Source organism: Ascaphus truei, chromosome 7 (assembly GCF_040206685.1).
Source record: "Ascaphus truei isolate aAscTru1 chromosome 7, aAscTru1.hap1, whole genome shotgun sequence".
Taxonomy (NCBI): domain Eukaryota; kingdom Metazoa; phylum Chordata; class Amphibia; order Anura; family Ascaphidae; genus Ascaphus; species Ascaphus truei.
In genome coordinates this window covers 77,183,558-77,202,636 of record NC_134489.1, presented here as the reverse complement: position 1 = coordinate 77,202,636, position 19,079 = coordinate 77,183,558, and the positions used below count along the sequence as shown (strand labels likewise).

General features: G+C 40.6%; 1 protein-coding gene across 2 annotated transcripts in view; it reads right to left on the bottom strand.

Moving 5' to 3' along the window:
• LOC142499590 (bile salt export pump-like) overlaps window positions 1-19,079 on the bottom strand; it is a 55,656-nt gene that overhangs the window by 22,627 nt on the left and 13,950 nt on the right. Inside the window, exons 9-19 of one of the 2 annotated variants that reach the window (XM_075609146.1) lie at window positions 18,238-18,362; window positions 16,454-16,628; window positions 15,854-15,967; window positions 14,259-14,369; window positions 13,020-13,145; window positions 12,390-12,593; window positions 11,757-11,927; window positions 8,042-8,222; window positions 7,519-7,591; window positions 1,508-1,652; window positions 326-490 (exon numbers count right to left, since the gene is read on the bottom strand). In XM_075609146.1, the coding sequence (XP_075465261.1) occupies window positions 326-490; window positions 1,508-1,652; window positions 7,519-7,591; window positions 8,042-8,222; window positions 11,757-11,927; window positions 12,390-12,593; window positions 13,020-13,145; window positions 14,259-14,369; window positions 15,854-15,967; window positions 16,454-16,628; window positions 18,238-18,362 (1,590 nt within the window). Of the gene's footprint in view, window positions 1-325; window positions 491-1,507; window positions 1,653-7,518; window positions 7,592-8,041; window positions 8,223-11,756; window positions 11,928-12,389; window positions 12,594-13,019; window positions 13,146-13,394; window positions 13,522-14,258; window positions 14,370-15,853; window positions 15,968-16,453; window positions 16,629-18,237; window positions 18,363-19,079 lie in introns of those variants that run through there. The other variant, XM_075609147.1, reaches the window with a different exon arrangement.

The window sequence follows — 19,079 nt, the reverse complement described above, 5'->3', positions numbered from 1 at the left end:
CATAGGGATTTTGACCGGGTGAAGTTACTGCATGTTCTGGAAAACTGAGATAAGGTTATCCATTCTCTATTATATACATGCATAAATATGTGTACCAGAAATTGTATAGCTACAAATAATCATATCTGATTAACTCTCAGTTTATTGAATGGGTTGTTAGTATCCATACAAAATCCCATTACAGCCGCAGGTCACATTTTGACACCTGCTGACCTGAATGTACTTGTCCCTCTCTGTCAACCCCAATCCAGACCCAATGTCAAATCTGAGGAAGCTACAAAAATAACCAGAATGTGATAATAACGATTTTATTTTCAAAACTTACCCCTAGTATCTGGCTGAACAAAAGAGCATAAAGTGGGCTAACGGCTCCGTTAATAGCAGCTCCAATGGACCCAACTAGAAGATAAGGCCATTCTGGAGCATTGTATTTCAAAACCCTGGTTACAGATGATGTTTTCTTGGCTTTTTTCTTGCTCTTCTTCTCATTCTGTAACAAATAAGGGATATTCTTTATTGCAGATTAAATAACCGGATACAGACAAAATCTACAAAATAGAAAATAACATCTACTTTAATACAAAGCTCATAAAATAAAAGCAATTTTGAAGAAGGTATTTGTACAAACTTGTACAGTACTTGTACAGTAAGTAAGAACACATTTATATTAATTGACCAAGGGAAACTTTTTATCTGCTATAATTTTCTATGTTTCTATCTTGAAAATTGTGACAGGGCCTTTCCCCAGTGTAAAAAGGCAGCACACGTAAAGCCTGTCTGTAGCTGATGAGTCCCGAAGGGAATAATGAACAAAAACAGACAGAAAGGTTCCCTCATGAATGCACTCAGATCGATAAAGTATGAATAGTGAGGTATAATTAAAAATAATTTATTGAATAGTAAAAATGTTTTTCTTCGTGGAAAGGGTAGTAGATTCATGGAAGAACCCCCAAACAGAGCTTGTTGAGGGAATTCAAAACTATCTAATATTGTCTAAGATTCCACTACACTTAAGAAAATGGTCAGGCTACAGTACGTAGCTGAACATTTCTATTGTATAACACTTTACAGTAACACCTCTATCGGATTCTTTTGCAGGTAATACTGTACCTTAGAGATATTGTATATTCTATGTGTCGGTTCTTTTATATATGTAAAATATGGTTGTCATATGAAAATGTGACTTGCAAAGTTTTCAAAGTTTAGGTACAGCTGTACATACAAATAATTATCTTGTTGATCCATTTAAAGATTACAAAAAGAATTGAATAATCTCCCAAGCCCTTCACTGCTCCAATACGGGGGAAATGGCCAATAGCATAAATAAAATAACACTATGTTTATGAATATAAATATGTACTGTAGTTCAAAATTGCAGTAACCAGAGTGGTTCTGAGGACTGGGTATACGTTTATTGTTGGTTGTGATACTAATCCAATATATTGATGAAGACATATTCTACAGTATCCAAGGAACAAACCACTGATAAATCTTCCTAAAATTATACCTTTTTAGAGACATATTCCTGCTCACTGTCTTCTGTATCACTGATGTTATTTGCTAACATCAAAGGTGTTCCAGTTATGTTACCAGAAAAAGCATCAGGAAACATACTTGAAAGCTGTGATTTTGAACGAAGGCGTAAGGAGTTCCTGTAAAAATGGTACAGTTTACATGAATGGATCTGGAATAATTTGGACAATCAACAGGTCAGATTGGATATGCTAAATTCACAGTGGTCGACAAATCACACAAAAATCTACTCGACGAACAACAAAAATCTACTCGCCACCTAGCCCCAGCCCCTCCCCGCCCCCAGCCCCTCTTAAAAATTGAATAAATTCCTAGTAAGAACAACATTCGTTTTTGACATAAGTTTATTTATTGTATTGCATTATACTACAATTAGTCCTTGTTACGTGTGTGTGTGTATGATCTTACCTGATCCGCAGTCCCTCAATGTCCAGGTACCCTCATTCCTGCAATGTTATATGTTGGAAGGGAGGTGTTCCCTACCTGTCTTCTGGGTTAGGGGGGATTCTGATGTCTCCCATGTGAAGCTTGAGAGTCAGATCTGGAAGAAAGAAGTATAGGTTATTTCGGTGTAGATATAGGGCAGTTAAGATATACAGGGTAAATAAAATATCCAGATCTACAGTGTGAGACTGAGAGGGTGAGAGAGACAGAGAGAGGGAGGGCGAGAGACGGAGAGGGCGAGAGAGGGCGAGAGAGAGAGAGGGTGAGAGAGAGGGAGGGGGCAAGAGACGGAGGGGGCGAGAAAGGGGGTGGGGGCGAGAAAGGGGGTGGGGGGCGAGAAATGGGGTGGGGGGGCGAGAAATGGGGTGGGGGGGCGAGAAAGGGGGTGGGGGGCGAGAAACGAGGTGGGGGGGGCGAGAAACGGGGTGGGGGGGCGAGAAACGGGGTGGGGAGGCGAGAAACGGGGTGCAGGGGTGAGAAACGGGGTAGGGGGGGGCAAAAAGGGGGGGGGCAAAAAGGGGGGGGGCAAAAAGGGGGGGGGGCAAAAAGGGGGGGGCAAAAAGGGGGGAGGGCAAAAAAGGGGGGGCAAAAAAGGAGGGGGGCAAAAAAGGGGTAGGGGACGAGAAACGGGGTGGGGGGCAAAAAAGGGGTAGGGGACGAGAAACGGGGTGGGGGGGTAAAAAAGGGGTAGGGGACGAGAAACGGGGTGGGTGGGGTGACGAGGTGGGGGGGTGAGGGGGTACACACACACACACACACACAGTCTATCTCTCCCACACACACACACACACACACACACACACACACACACACACACACACACACACACACACACACACACACACACACACACACACACACACACACACACACACACACACAGTCTATCTCTCCCATACACACACACACACACACACACACACACACACACACACACACACACACACACACACACACACACACACACACACACACACACACACACACATACACACACACATACACACACACACACACACACACACACACACACACTGTCTCTCTCTCCCATACACACACTGTCTCTCTCTCCCATACACACACTGTCTCTCCCATACACACACAGTCTCTCCCATACACACACAGTCTCTCCCATACACACACAGTCTCTCCCATACACACACAGTCTCTCCCATACACACACACACACTGTCTCTCTCTCTCATACACACACTCTCTCTCTCACACACACACACACACACACACACACACACACACACACACACACACACACACACACACACACACACTGTCTCTCTCTCCCATACACACACTGTCTCTCCCATACACACACAGTCTCTCCCATACACACACACAGTCTCTCCCATACACACACAGTCTCTCCCATACACACACACACACACTGTCTCTCTCTCTCATACACACACTCTCTCTCTCTCTCTCTCACACACACACACACACACACACACACACACACACACACACACACACACACACACACACACACACACACACACACACACACACACACACACACACACACTGCGTCTCTCTCTCATACACACACACACACTGTCTCTCTCTCTCATACACACACACACACACACACACACACACATAATGTCTCTCTCTCTCTCTCAAACACACACACTGTTTCTCTCTCATACACACACACTGTCTCTCATACACACACTGTCTCTCTCCTACACACACACTGTCTCACAAGGGGAGGGGGAGAAGGCCGCGACCGAGCACCACCACCACGCTCCACCCCACTACCACCTCCCGCCCCGCGGGCAGACATGGGACCGGGGGGAAGCGGAGAATGCGGGGGACGGGGGGAAACACTCCACTACACCTCCCGCCCCGCGAGCTGACACAGGACCGGATGGAAGCGGGGACTGGGGGGCAAGAGGGGGAACACCCCGCTACCACCTCCTCCCGCCCCACGGACAGACATGGGGACCGGGGGGGGGGGAGCTGGGACTGGGGAGGAAGGTATGGAACACCCCCGCTACCACCTCACGCCCCGCAGGCAGACACAGGGATGGGGGGGAAGCGGAGACTGAGGGGCAAGGGGGGGAATACCCCGCTATCATCTACTAACCTCTTCAAGCAGCAGGCAGGAAAGGAAGAGGATGCGCATGCATGGCCTTGAGGGGAAAAAATCTTGGCAGCCCGTCAAGTCCTGTCAGCAAATCAGGTTGGATTTAAAGAAAAATGTTTTATTTTTTTCCAGTACGAGCACCACGTGTGCTGCCTGTGAGGCTATGAGGAGGTCGCCACGGGGTCAAATACAGTCACCCCGGGCCTGTGGGCAACTGGATTTGTCGGACACTGTAAAATCATATAACTCACGTGTTTTTATTTAAATTCAATTATAAACAAAATTATGCATACATTAAAAAAAACACCACATCAACTAATTGGCCTGATTGTATTTATGAAGTTTGTTCTAATTATGCACTGCTTTTAGTCAGGCATGATGTATGGGAGAGGGAGTGGCTCAATGAGTAAAGACACTAACTGGCACTGAGAGTTTGAAGCAGGGGAGCTTGGTTCAATTCCCAGAGTCGGCTCCTTGTGACCTTGTGCAAGTCACTTTATCTCCCTGTGCCTCAGGCACCAAAAAACATGGATTGTAAGCTCCATGGGGCAAGGACCTTTGCCTGCAAAATGTCTCTGTAAAGCGCTTCGTAAAACTAGCAGCGATATACAAGAACATGCTATTATTATTATTATGGAAAGTTTATGTGATGCAAATTTCACTTATTATAATAGTTTGTATCACATTTTGTCTTTTTCTGCTGATTAAAACTTCCAGGTAGGAGCGGTATAAACCTAGCTAATAGATGTACATCAATCGTTTTCCCTCTCTGCAGGAAGCTAAATGTGTCAGCATAATGCAGATTGTTATTAATTTAGAACAATAACAAAATGATTTCTCATGTCAAACAATATTAGTAGAATGTATTCAATTTACACCAGATGAATACAAGATACATAAAAAGGGCAGATCAATATCATACTTCTATATGACAACTATGTTTTATTAAATGTGCCACAAACTGAGTACTTGGGTGTTTTTGTAAATCACAACATGCCTGCATCTTCAACCCTTCATGGTGCCGAGCAATGATCTGTCTCACAGTGGTATTTCTAGCAAATGAAATTGAAAGTAATAACGTTTCTTCCTGAGCCTTACTTAAATCAATAACCTACGCACTGACTGTATTGGGTGGGTCCTTAACATATGCCTTTATTTTTTAAAGAGGATTAAACACTAGTTGTCACTGTTGTTATTCTGATTAAGCTTTACAGTGCCGATGGTCTGGCAGCACAAGAGCACCAGGAGCTATCCCATGCACGACTGGTGCCCAGATGCCGGCAACAAAAGTGGAGGGTGTGACGATAGTGAGGGTTTGGCCCGGGATTAACGGGGTTACCCCCCAAGAGCCCCCTCCAACCTCGCCAGGGAGACAAGGGGTTAACTGGGCTGAGGCCCAGAACTGTGACTTAACCCTTGTTAAATAACATGAAAATGCTTATTCCCCTGTGTAAATGTATTGTTTCGGGATCAGTGTATGCATAACACACCCACTGGGTCATAAGGGGAACCCCCCAAGTACCCACGTATTAAAAATATAACTTTGTCATAAGGGGGACATATATTTTTGATAAAATGCCTTTCTGCAGTCTTACAAAGACAGGCCAAATGCTAGTAACCTCTGCCTGCCTTTGTAATGCGTACCAAGGCCAAATGGGTCTATTCACGTTTTGATATGCAAGCTTCCTCACTGGAAGTGTATATCAACAGAGAGTGATTACCTACTTGCTATGCAAGACCCAGGAAGGATCAACAGGTAATTACCTAGTTGGTTATGCGAGAAGCTACAAGCCTACTTCAAAAGGTTTTATTGATGGGGGTAGGGGTGGAGCTACCCAAGAAGGGAATCAAAAGGAGTAACCTTATTAAATATAAGAATATTATGAGATGTCCTTGGCTGAAAAGGATAAGAATTACATATTTGTATTCGTGGGACTTCCCCGCCACCAACCGTTACAAACACTTAATATCTGGCCCTTAGTGGCTGCCAGATATTAATATCTCTATTAATTTTCATATTACACTGTAATGTTTGGTCTCTCTGCGAGCGTCAGGTGGGACGGAATGTATTAATATATCTCACCTGACTGTATGTATTACTGAACTCAAGTTATGAGGTGATTTGCAGTAAATATGAAATTTTGGTTGAGTTCTGAGAAACTGCAACCCCCTGCTATGATAATGAGCAGGAATGCCAGAATTTACATCGCGTGGTCATCAAAGGCTAAATTGCTAATTGCTTATGCTTGGCCCAACGGACAAAAGGAATTAACCAGAGTAAGTGAAACTTTTCACAGTGGACCCTGGAAGCCCAAAGTCAGCTTCAAAAGCTTCAAAGGGGATTTTACTAGATGGCACGGCGCCGTAAGCTGGGATGCAAAGGTTAAAATGATATATAAGTCAGAGCCACCCTTTTATCCATGTTGTTCATGTTTTGCAAGTTCTTCAAGTGTTCAGTCTGTTCTATACCATCTTGTTTGCTGAGAGAAACGCTATGCACTGTCTTCCTGCCAGAGGTCTTTTCATGCTTTTGGGTGGCTTGATGACTATGAAGAGTACTGTATGAACTGCCAGTCCAGCTGTGACTGCTTCATCATTTCCATTTTACGTAAGTGTCTATATTTTGCCTGTTATTTGTACATATCTGTTGTGTTCACCTTTATCAAGGAATAAATTACATTTTATCATATCTAAGTCTCGTCCCAGTTCAAACCCAGGTATATATATATTTATATATAGTTTTGGTGTAAATTACAACCTGTCACAAGCTACCGTGACAGAGGGGGCTCCACTTTGTTTTCTGGCCATCGGTGAGGTCATCCTGATCTGCCTAGAAAATGAATAAGTGCCCATGACGTAATAGATATGTGAAAAGGTCACTCTAGATCAGGAGTGGCCAATTCCATCTTTCAAGGGCCACCAACAGGTCAGGTTTTTAGGATATCCCAGCTTCAGCTCAGGTGGCTCAGTCATTGAGCCACTGATTGGGCCACCTGTGCTGAAGCAGGGATATCCTGAGAACCTGACCTGTTGGTGGCCCTTGAGGACTGGAGTTGGCGTTTCCTACTCTAGATGTTAAACATTGTGAACCAGCAAAGAATGTTTAAACATTTACTGTTTTCTTCTACCTAGAAGTCTAAATGAAACACAATTTGGCTGTATATTCACATTTTATGACCCACTTTTTCATATTATTATTAATGCTTTCTTCTCAAACCATTTTAATGCTGACAGTTTAATGTTCATATATTTATGTTTCTTTCTTAAATACACGTTGAGTAAATATTGTGATATCTCTTTCCAGAATTAATTCAACCAAAACCCTAATAAACTCACACGCTACACAAGAAAACCATACAAATAATATTGCACATTTACATTTTTTTTTTCATTAGATATTATTGTTTAACAACAATATAAACTAAAATACTAACCTGAAACTTGATTGATAACTTCCTTTACTGAAAGTTCTCTCTTTTTTGACAACATCTTCATTTACCGCCTTTTCTATGTTTGAAAAAAAAATGTAATTAGTAAATTAATGCTATACTTGCATTTTATCATATAATATAACATATAAAATCTATGCATAATTCAAAATAGAAGGTTAAAACTATAGGTACCTAAACTAGTGTTTTTCAACCAGTGTTCCTAGGAACCCTTGGGTTCCCCGGGCATCTCTAAATGGTTCCCTGTAATTTTCTGGTCAATTGAAAATTGTATAAAATACAGAAGAATTTACAATGCATCTGATCTCAGACATGCTAAGTCTTTCTAACATCTATTTGACGCAAATGATTTTAGGTGAGAAATAATTTTTGGGCCACATTGCACTCAATTCCTTTTCAAAAAAGTATATTTTATACATAGCCCCTTATGTCTTCCCCAATTATTCTACCGCTTACAAAATATCATTAAAAGTCGGTCTGTTATAATATGCATTTATTTGTTCATTACCTGAGGAGGTATTTTGGCTCTGCAGGGTGACTAAGGTAAAGTAAACACCCTTTATTTTCAAAAGTTCTTCATGTGTCCCCATCTCAACTGCTCTTCCACCATCAAATCCCACTATAACATCTGCATTTCGGACCGCGGAAAGGCGATGAGCTATAGAAATTGTTGTTCTCCCATTGCGCACCTTAAGATAAGGAAATATAAAATGCAGATTTTTTCAATGAATGTACTGCCAGTATTAGAAGAAAGCTCATTGTAAAAACAGTGACCTGTTTGTCTTATGTGTAAACTTGCTGCATGTTATTGTTATGCCACAATCCAATTGTATTAAGCTGCAAAATATGTTGGTGCTTTATAAAAAAACGATATGAATAATAATAACGGTATCGTGCTTAGCATTAGAGAAGGGTGAACCAGTCCAATCCCGCTTCCAAGAATTTCCTGATTTACCATTCATTCAAAATCCATTCCGCTGGGTAAAATTCGCTGACAGATTGAAAATGTAACAATTAACGAGGACTGATCCAAAACCGCCATTGGATACAAGCCGCTGGGGAATTTTAACAATACAATCCGCGGATTCCGTAATCCGCTGACAGATTTTAAGAATCCGCCGATGGATTGTCGGTGTTAAAAGAAAAATCCGCCATTTTTGAGACGTATCTGCGGACCAAAGGAACCGACCGATCTGAGGCGGGTCCAAATCTGCCAACAAAAATGTGCCCACCTCTACTTAACTTGTACGGAAGCCACTTCCAAAGGATGTACAGAAGATTTCAATTGGTAATCCTGAATATGACCACACTAGCAACTCAATCTGGGAATTGTCTATTAGAGAGTTATGTATCAAACTCTTGCAGCTGCCAATGTGAGGCAATCATTAACAAATACAGTAGTACTATATTTGTCCCAGGATAATTAAATAATAATTTTCTTGGATAAATCTGGTGCTATTTGTTCTGTCCTCCTTTAAAAAGAATGGGAACTAAATAACCTTTCGAATTGCACATGCATTTTAACTAGAGATGTGCAAATGTGTCTAAAAATCTTTCACACATTTAAAAAAAATAATACATTTCTTTCAATTTCTTCAAAGTGGTATATCGCACATTTCTGCTGAGAATGTGCAGTTTTGCTAAGCCTTTTTAAGGGAGAGTGGTGGAGATGGGGAGGGACGGGGGTGGAAAGGAGATATTCAGTATGTACCCATTGATTTATGTATCTCCCAAAACACTCCTCTATACAAGATGTGGGGACGTACATGGGAACACAACTAAAATATCTTGGATCAGTGTCGTATATCGTCCCAGTCCAGGATTCTGGAGAGAAAAGAGTTTGCGAATTGATTGCGATTTTCCACAGAAAAAATTCAATTGCAAATTGTGCATCATTCATGAACTCCTGCAAAACGTTAGGTAGATCTCAAATCCCTTTTTACTGCAATGCATGAACTGCAGAGCACTGCAGACCCCTTTGCAGTAAAAGTGTTTACTGTATGACATGAGCTTTATTTCATATGCATCTGCTAAAAATCAGAAAAGCTGTACACAGCTTGATTGACCAGAGTGCACACATTTTTGTATTCAACATTGCTGTCTACTTGATAATAATTGAGAGAGCGCGATGTTTAGCAAATCCAGCTGGCAAGCCGAACGGAAAGCACAATGTTACCTGAAAAGATTATTTAGAGGCTGCTATTAAGAGATTACATAAGAGATGAAGTGATAACGATAACAGATTTAAAAGTTAAGATAAGAAGTTGCTACCGAACATGAAATCCGTAAGCGTGTAACAGCTGCAGATTTTTTTTCATTGCATTACCTGCATCTACCAGATTACTCTGGAATACGCATGTCATGATAAGTATTTTAATAAACTAGCACTCAGACAGTTAACTGGAGTTCCAAGTGTCATAGGAGACCAGGTTATTTTCACCTTTTTACGGGATCATTCAATGAGCAAAGTAAAGTAGAGAAATAAATTGTAATTTATTCGGCATAAATTCGCATACACACAGTGAAACAAAATACAGACAAAATGACACAGTTACTGGGATCTGGGGTCGAAAACAAGGCTTTCCTAGGTGCAGGGAACTCTATTGGGAGAGATTTACCCTGACCGGAACTTAGCCCAGGATCTCCAGGAACTCAAATCGGCATGAAATTCCTGACGCCACCGCTATGTTAGTTTCTCAGAACTTGGTCCTTCCTGACCGCGAGTCAGCATGAATCTTTTGGAACTAAAATCGGCATGAAATCCCAGCCGCGACCGCTATGTTCGTTTCTGACAACGTGGGCGCAAAAGTCGGGACTTAGTCTCTGGCGGGCAGGCTTTTCAGGCTTGAAATCGAAGCCGGTTGCTTTGCTGTTTCGCACAAAGCAACTTTGAAAAGCCCGCCCGCGCTCTTTCAGCTCTCACACAATCTTATTGGCTCACGGCTTTTTATACAGTAGTATTCCCTGCTTCATTCATAAAATAGAAGCAGACCTGACAGCCAATCAGTGCGTGGGAACTTTCTCAAGCAGCCAATCAGAGCCAAGCCGGTTAGAAAAGCCGGGTCAGCGGGAAATTTGAAATAGACAAGAGACATGCGCAAGCCTGCCACATCTCCCTCTAGCTATCCCAATGCCACCGCTGGGCAGGCGCCCTTAGGTCTGGCAGAACAAGTGGCATCCCGGAGGACTGCCATTTATCTCCAGACCTAGTACTCTGCTTTTCCCTGCTGACCAAATGCCGTTCACACCTCTGGGCATCCTCTTTCTGCTTTAAGCTCCGATGTCCAGCAGACTTACCGGTGCCTATGGGTTTGCCCAGGCTGCCTGTTTGGGCATCGGTTCCGAATGTTAAAACATATTAAAATACACTTTAATAAACTTTGAGTCTCTGGGTACAGGGAATAGAAAATGGAAAAGTGTACTCTTTTTATTTCTGTCTACACGGTGTCTCCCCATGCTTTCCCTTTGACTCAGTATTTACTCTGAGTCCCCCTAACCTTATGTACGGTTGGGTAGCCACAAACCATATACTGTCTGTGGGTCACCTGGGCACTAGCTGGGGTACCCTTTTAACCCATAGATTCCCTCAGCTAAATGAATATATATTTATCCCTGTGCCTCATTCTCCTTTCCGAGTTATGCTGAAGCAGGGCAGCCTATTGGTGAGTCACGGTTATGTTCTCAAGGAGGAGAATTGCTGAGACAATGCTCTCCCTCCTCCTTGCCCTCTAAGAGTCTTACCTTTTAGAAGGTTTCAGGAAGGCCTACAGTCCAGCGGCAGAAGAGAGTTGGGGACCCACGGGCGGATGCAGAAGTTGGGCACAAATTCCAGGCGGGCCCAACTTCTGGCACCAGCCGGGTGCACCGATGGTGTGGGTAGACATGAGAGGGCCCTGCCACTAAAGAGAGTAGGGGGCCACACAGTGCACAGTGGCCCCAGCGGTCAGAGGAGGAAAGTGGTAGAGCTCCTGGCCCCGAAGCAGCTGATCTCTGAGTATCATCACACGGGTCAGCCACCCTGGATATACTGTACACTCACTGTGACATACAAATTTTATCTTAAAAGAATACCCCTGCCACTAGAAGAAAAATAAATAATAAAACATTATGAAGATCCAACTCAGAGATTGGCAGTATCGTACTGTATGTTAGATGTCCTAGTGCCCTATACAAAAATAATAATGAAAGAACTAGGAAATGCTGCAATCATGTGAATACTCAACCTTATCAAGTGCCTCTTGCACAACAGCTTCACTCTCATTATCAAGTGCAGATGTAGCCATGTCAAGGAGTAGGATTTTGGGATTTCTGACCAGGGCTCGAGCAATGGCAATTCTTTGTTTCTGACCCCCACTCATTTGGCCTCCACCTTCCCCAACAAGAGTTTCAAATTTCTAGAAGAACAGGAGCATAAACATGTTATATAGGTTAATGTCACATCACTTGTTTTATCAGTGTATGTTCATTATGTCATTGCTTTTTCTGTACAATTGAGTGAGGCAATGAATATGTTAAGGCTTTATAATTACACACAAATAATAATATTATTCCGTCCGCTCCTCAGGACATACTTGAAAACGAGAGGTAACTCTCAATGTATTACTTCCTGGTAAAACATTTTTTATAAATAAATAAATAAAATACAATATAAAATTATGTCTGTTCATTCACTTCACTGTGTGCTCTAACTTTTATATGTACTTTTAATTAGTTATTAAATTAACATTTCACCCCCAACCTGAAAATAGCAAAAGAATATATTATCGGCCATCACAAAGGGATTAGCTATCTTATTTACATAATCGTCAAACATAACAGTCTGGCATTTACACAAAAGCTTCTTTGCCTCATTTTACCTGTGGTAAATCCATTATGAAGTTGTAGGCATTTGCCTCCTTTGCCGCTTTGATAATATCATCTATAGCCACTTCTTCTCTTCCATAGCGAATGTTCTCGGCAATTGTGGTAGCAAACAAAACCGGCTCTTGTTCAACAACACCAATTAAAGAACGCAACCACTGCATGTTAAGTGTACGAATGTCATGCCCATCTAGAGTTACCTATAGATTGTGACCAAGAATAAGACTGAAATGAGTTGTGAGAGAATATGCTTTGTCATGTTTTTGAGTAGAAAGCAGACAATCTTCTAATTTTTTGCATGGCATATAATGGTGGGACTCAACACTAGAAAATACTATTGGATATACGTTTAAGAATATTCAATTGTTATACCTACTGGCTATAAATGGCCACTTATGTGTTACCCCATTACAGTATTCTGGTGATATCTAAAACTATATGTACATTTATAAAGCTGAAAAACAATGTGTGCATGAGTTGCACATATGCATGAAATGCTTGAATTGAATATAATAAGGATATAATTATAGGTATTTATGATATAAGTATTCATTTACCTCTTATTACTAGGTCATGTATTTTATAGAATTCTGGGCTGTGTCAAATGTAACAATTCAATTCTTTACCTTTCCATCTGTTGGGTCGTAGAATCTTTGTATGAGCTGTACTGCAGAACTCTTCCCAGAACCACTGGGCCCAACAAAAGCAGTGGTTTCTCCAGGTTTAATCGAAATATTGAGGTCACTTAAAATCTGTGGATATGGAAAACAATGCGTATTGCATCATATTTCTTCCTGCAACATGTTTACAACACATGCCGCAATAAAGCTGACACTCATCTTATGTTCCTGTTTAGCATCGCCATACTGTTATACAGAATTATTATCATCATTATCAGCATTTTCAAATCTATTTCTCCCTCTAGTAATGTAGAAAATCTATTGCTTTTATACTTCTTAACTTACAGATGCTCAACTGAAATCACTGAATTAACCCCTTACCATTTAGTAGCATATCGTTTTTTCTAACTTGGACAATTATGTCTGTATTCTCTCATTTATTCCAGCTGCAGAATGGTGTGTACCTCAGTTGCAAATTCATGTGAAAAAAAAGACCAGTGGGAGAAGGTTTAATCCAATTGAACTAGCCATAGCTACCCATAATGTAGATACTGTTAATAGTCTGTTGCCAATTTTTTCATGTATCAGCCTTTAGTGAGTCTAGGTCTAAATACTTATGAACATAGTATTTCTTCTATAGAAACATATTGGCATTAGTTCGTTGGAGTTTGGATTTTAGAAATGTGTTCATACTTGGAAATTAACCTTGTATTTTAATTCATGTTATGGGGGTTCAAAATATCAATATGTTTGTACATTTGATCACATAATAATTAAAAGAGTTAGAGTTTTTTTTTGGTATATGAAACTTTCTGGAATGATAAAGAATACTTATGAGTATTTAGCTCTTAGACAGCCCCCAAAGTGGCCTCACCCCATGATCGCACAGCATATAGTGCTTTGACTGCAGCTAAAGATTCTGGGTATTGACATGCAAATTAGCACTCATAGCACATCACTTTTAGCTTCTTATCCACTTTATCCATTCATTTTCTGGCAAATTAAAATGACAAGATCTTTAACTGAATATAGAAGTAGGTGAACTTACAACAACAAAATGTATTTGATTTGAGATCACCAACAAAGTTTATTTCCAAATGCTATCTGTTATTTAAGGTTACATTTGAAGTTATGCATTATTTATTATTACAATAAAGCATACTGCATGTGTTGGGTGTACTATTCTTTATAGAATAGCCAAGTTCTGCATATAGAGTGTTTGTAGCATTGAAGTGGTTTCCGTACCTGTACATCTGTTCTTGATGGATAATGGAAATTTACATTATGGAACGCAATGTCACCATTCACCTGGTCCAGTTTGTGGCCTTCCTTTGACATGCAATCAATTACTGGTTTCTTAAAATAAAAACAAATATATTAAAAAAAACTAATTCAAATAAATCAGTGACCTTTTTATGCAGTTGTCTAACAAATCATGACACAAATATAATTTACTGTCTTTAGCATAATACAATTATCTTGTCATGACACCCTTGTTTGCACTTTGCAACGTAATGTAACATAATGTTTTAGTGACAGGTGTTATATATAGTGAGAACATATTTGTAGTAGATTACTATAAATCCTCAATGCACTTAATAAATGTGTGACTCAGTGTAGAATTTCAATGACATCTTTCAACCCCATCTTTGTTTTTCTACTTTCACATCTGTAAATTCTTCCCCACCGAATAACAATGTAAATATCTCTATTAATCGAGGTCTCAGATCCATGGTTGAAGCATGCACATGCGTCATAATATTTGATATGTTCTCTGCAAGCTTTAAGGAAGCTATTTTAAAAGTGATCCACACAAACGTGCAAATTATTTATATTTATTTTCTCCCTTCACATTTTGTGATGACAAATAAGTGCTGTAAATTGGGAAAGGCAGTCCGAAGACTTGCTCCTCATAAGGCTACGGGCAGGTGGGCAATCATTTTTGTTTGGGGATTCATAATGACAAGTTGTCCTTTATTACAGCTGCAAAATAAGTTATTTCCACCTTACCCCTTAAAAAATATAAACTAGTAACTGTTACTGTACGTGAATAATTCTATAGGAAATGTTACCCACCGTAACATAAATAACATGTGATTGACACCTACTCCAGCTTCACATTACAACGCCCGTATAACCAACCTCACACTGATAAGACCCAAACGGTTGAAACGGCTGTCTGTGAGTAGGTGTTACTGGCTATGCACTTCTTTAACCCAGGCGGTGCTGAAAAGCTGTGTAATACGTCAGGCATCCATATTAGGCTACGGCCCTAGTCACTTCACGCACGCATGTGTCAGAGTGTCAGAGTGGCTGGCGGCGTGTGCACCAGTTTTAGCCGCGATCTGGGGTTTGGGACACGTGCTCAGAAGAGCAGGAGATTGCGACGGGGCAGGGGCAAGACCATGACATCACGCGGCTGGTTCGCCCTAATTGGCTGAACTGCTGAAGTGACGTAGCCATCGTTCGGCCGTGGCGCCAAAAGACAAAAATCTTGTCTTTTGGCAAAGGTGATCGGGCATCGTGCTTTCTGCAGGCGCGTGGTGGCAGTGACTGGGGCCGACCCCTTACAGGGCCATATCTTGTTCGTGCCGTGCACGTCGTAGCGTGCGCAGCCGTGAGCAGTGGGGACGAGGCCTTAAAATGGACATGAAGCAAAAGGTGACACTGTGTGCTCATTTGCCTGTCCTTTCCCAAAATCCTTGGCTACAGTAGAACCATTGTATGCTATGAGATAATGGGGAAAGGCAGGGCTGCAGACATGTCTAAAACATGCAAACATACCCAGAAGTGGTATTTTTATTTTCTATAGCAAATGAAATGTTAATGCACGTTCTTACCTTTTCTATTGTTTCATATATAATTGTTGCAGCTGCCCGGCCAGAAGCAAAAGCCTCCAAACAAGGAGAGGCCTGGCCTAGATTCATTGCGGCCACTAGCACACCGAAAAACACCTACAAATTAAAATACAATATAAATGTTCCCATATGCCAGAGTGTGAAAAAGGTGCTCTAATCATTTTAAATATTGTCGTTAATATTAATATTGGGGTGTTTGAATTCTAGACGTTGACAGCTGTCCAATTAATTGCAAATATACAGTATGTCACTGCACTAATAATTACCAAACACAAATATCTTATAGTGAATACCTTTGACCCCAACTTGCACAGAATGTTGGTCATTCAGTGTTGGAGAAGGAGCGACTCAGTGAGTAAAGACACTGACTGTAAACAACGACACTGAGTTTGAAGCAGGGACTCATTTTCTTAATGTTATTTTTATGTCTCAAGCACTTATTCCCATTATGTGTTATATTATTATGTCACATGTATCACTACTGTAAGCGCTATGTAGATAGATGGCGCTGTATAAATAAAGATACACATACATACATATTTTATTATGGCATTTAACTTGAGTTGATGTATAAGGACCTACCTGAAGAAGACTTCCTGGAGATAGTTCTTTTGTTTCAGTTACTAATTTAGATCCGTACCAAAATGCTAGAGCATAGCACAGAAAAATAATGCACCACAAATAACCTTGGAAAAAGCCGATTATGGTACCCTTCCTAATACCCCAGGTCTGTGCTTCAATCAAGTTACTGTCATACCTGTCAAAAGACATACAATTGATTCAAATATATTTTGGGACCTTTAGTACTCACAACTCTATTATACTATGTAATTAAGTGCCAGCATGGTTTGATACAACTCAGTTTGAATAATACTCATCAAAATATTCAAGACAAGCCATGGTATAGTTTTGGGGGAAGTAGAGTGGAAGGTAAGTAATAAAGGTAAGGTGGTTCAGTGAGAAGAAAATGGAAAATGAAATAAGGTTGATGTCTCTCTCTTACTGTCTATCTCTCTTTGGACCATACTCCATACATTGTGCAGCTGTTTCTCCATGCTATTCAAGCTCTAAACTCTATTTGAAAAGATCTTAGAGCATCTGAGTCATACAGAAGTCATATCACCGCATATTGAATAGAGCCCCCTATCTCTGTCTTTCTTTAGAAAACTCTACAGATGTCTCCAGTTACGCACCTGGGATTAGCGTTTTTGTGCTCCGACAGTAAAGACTGTAGCGTCTTTATGCTACAACAAAAATACCAGTCACATGCAGAGTGACAGAGTCATGACCATTATCAAAAGTGTAACTCTGCTGGTGTGCGTAAAATATGTGTCTGGCAAAACTTTTAGGCTTTTTTGTAATTTCAGAGCAAAACAGACTCTGAAACAAGTTCTTGTTTGAATATGTCAATATTAAAAGAAGCTGGAACAGGAGACAAAACAGTTATGATGTATTTGTATTTTTTTATATTTAACTTTTTTTTTAATAATAAATAAGAAAAAGTATACAGTAATTGAGTGGCTCCGTGAGTAAAAGCACCAACTCTGAGCCTGGTTCAAATCCAGGTGTTGGCTCCTTGTGACCTTGGGCGTCACTTTATCTCCCTGTGCTTCAGGCACAAAAAACAGAGATTATAAAATCATCTGGGCAGGGACTGTGTCTGTAAAAATTACTACTGTATGGGCTGCGTACCGCTCAATCTACTGTGATTGTTAACCACTTTCAGTCTCGTTGGGAGAAAAGCGCTATATGAAATAAAGTTATTATAAATATCTTTTTATTTGTGTAACAAAATTATTCACTTCATAATTTTTTTAGAAGAGCACAGTCAGCACACAATGGCAATTTTTTCTGCGCAAATGTCAAAAGCGCTGTTTGGGTGAAACGTTATTTGTTGTTGACCATAATAATGTGTCCACACACAGAGCGGGGAGAAGGGGAATTTGATGTGAGAGCCAAGTATTGTTGCTGCCGACCCAGGCTGCCCCATAAGGCTGCGCTTATAGTGTCGGTGACAGTGACGCGGCGTTAAAACAAATGCATTGCCGCCATCGCATGGCCTTATAGTAAGCGCGATGCGACGGCGCGATGGAGCGAGGGCTTGGTCGCGATCGCTGGAAGTCATCTCAATTTGCTTTTTCCAGCGTCCACAGTGTAGCCTTATAGTACAGAAGAGACATCATCTGCTTAAAGAATCTCAGGAGTCGGGTTAACAAGACGACTTAGAAAATTACAGACGCTAAAAGACTGGGTTTTTTAAATGTAAAAACAACAAAATGGAACAAACCCTCCCTCCTCAGTCATATAAATATATAAGGTGATAATATGGGGAGTTATATCAAGGGTAAGTATCAAAGTAACAGTACTTCTCAGCCTCTTTTTTTTCTCCACCAAAAGCAGCCACAGTCCGGATGGAGGAAAGTACTTCATCAGCCACAGAGCCAGCCTTGGCGTAGGCTTTTAACTCTCTGCCAGTTAATCTTGCAACAGCCTAAGAAACAAGAATTAAAACAGTTTATATTAACATGAAGTAAGCCATATAAAGTAAATATGTTTATACGCCTGCAATGTTGAAAAATCGACACTTCTATCAAATTGGTTTGTGGTTTGGGTACCTACTTAATAAAATATCCGTACAAATTAATTTTTCTTCGACAACTCTATAATTATTATTCTACTTTTCTTTTAGTTTCACCTCTTGCTGCTTATAAAAAAAGTGCTCGGACCAAACGGAATATTTAATTGAGTACATTTTTAATATCAGTCAAGAACATCAAGTACATATTGAATTCACAGTGTAGATTCCCCATGAGTTTTCACCGTAAACTTTATATGACAACCAAGCTTCTCATACAATAAGAGAATGGCCATGAAAAGGCTTTGATTGGTAACCTGAGCATGTCAGGGTTGTTCCTCTATTGAAATGATGCCTATGTTTTCCTTTGTGTAAATAAAGAGTCATGTTTAAATACTTGTAGAAGAATGGCATAGTGAGGCTTATTAGTAGTAGGATCAGTGATGAGGGGAACAGCTTGGAAAGATAAGTAGTTAGTTCTAGCTGTACTAAACATATGCTATGGAATACAGGGGGCGATTTGCTAAAGTCGGATAAAAGGTATCCCACTGCAATCCCATGATAACTGCCAGTCAAGTCAATGGACCCACATTCATGATGGCATATGATAAATTCTATTAATTTCAACATGCT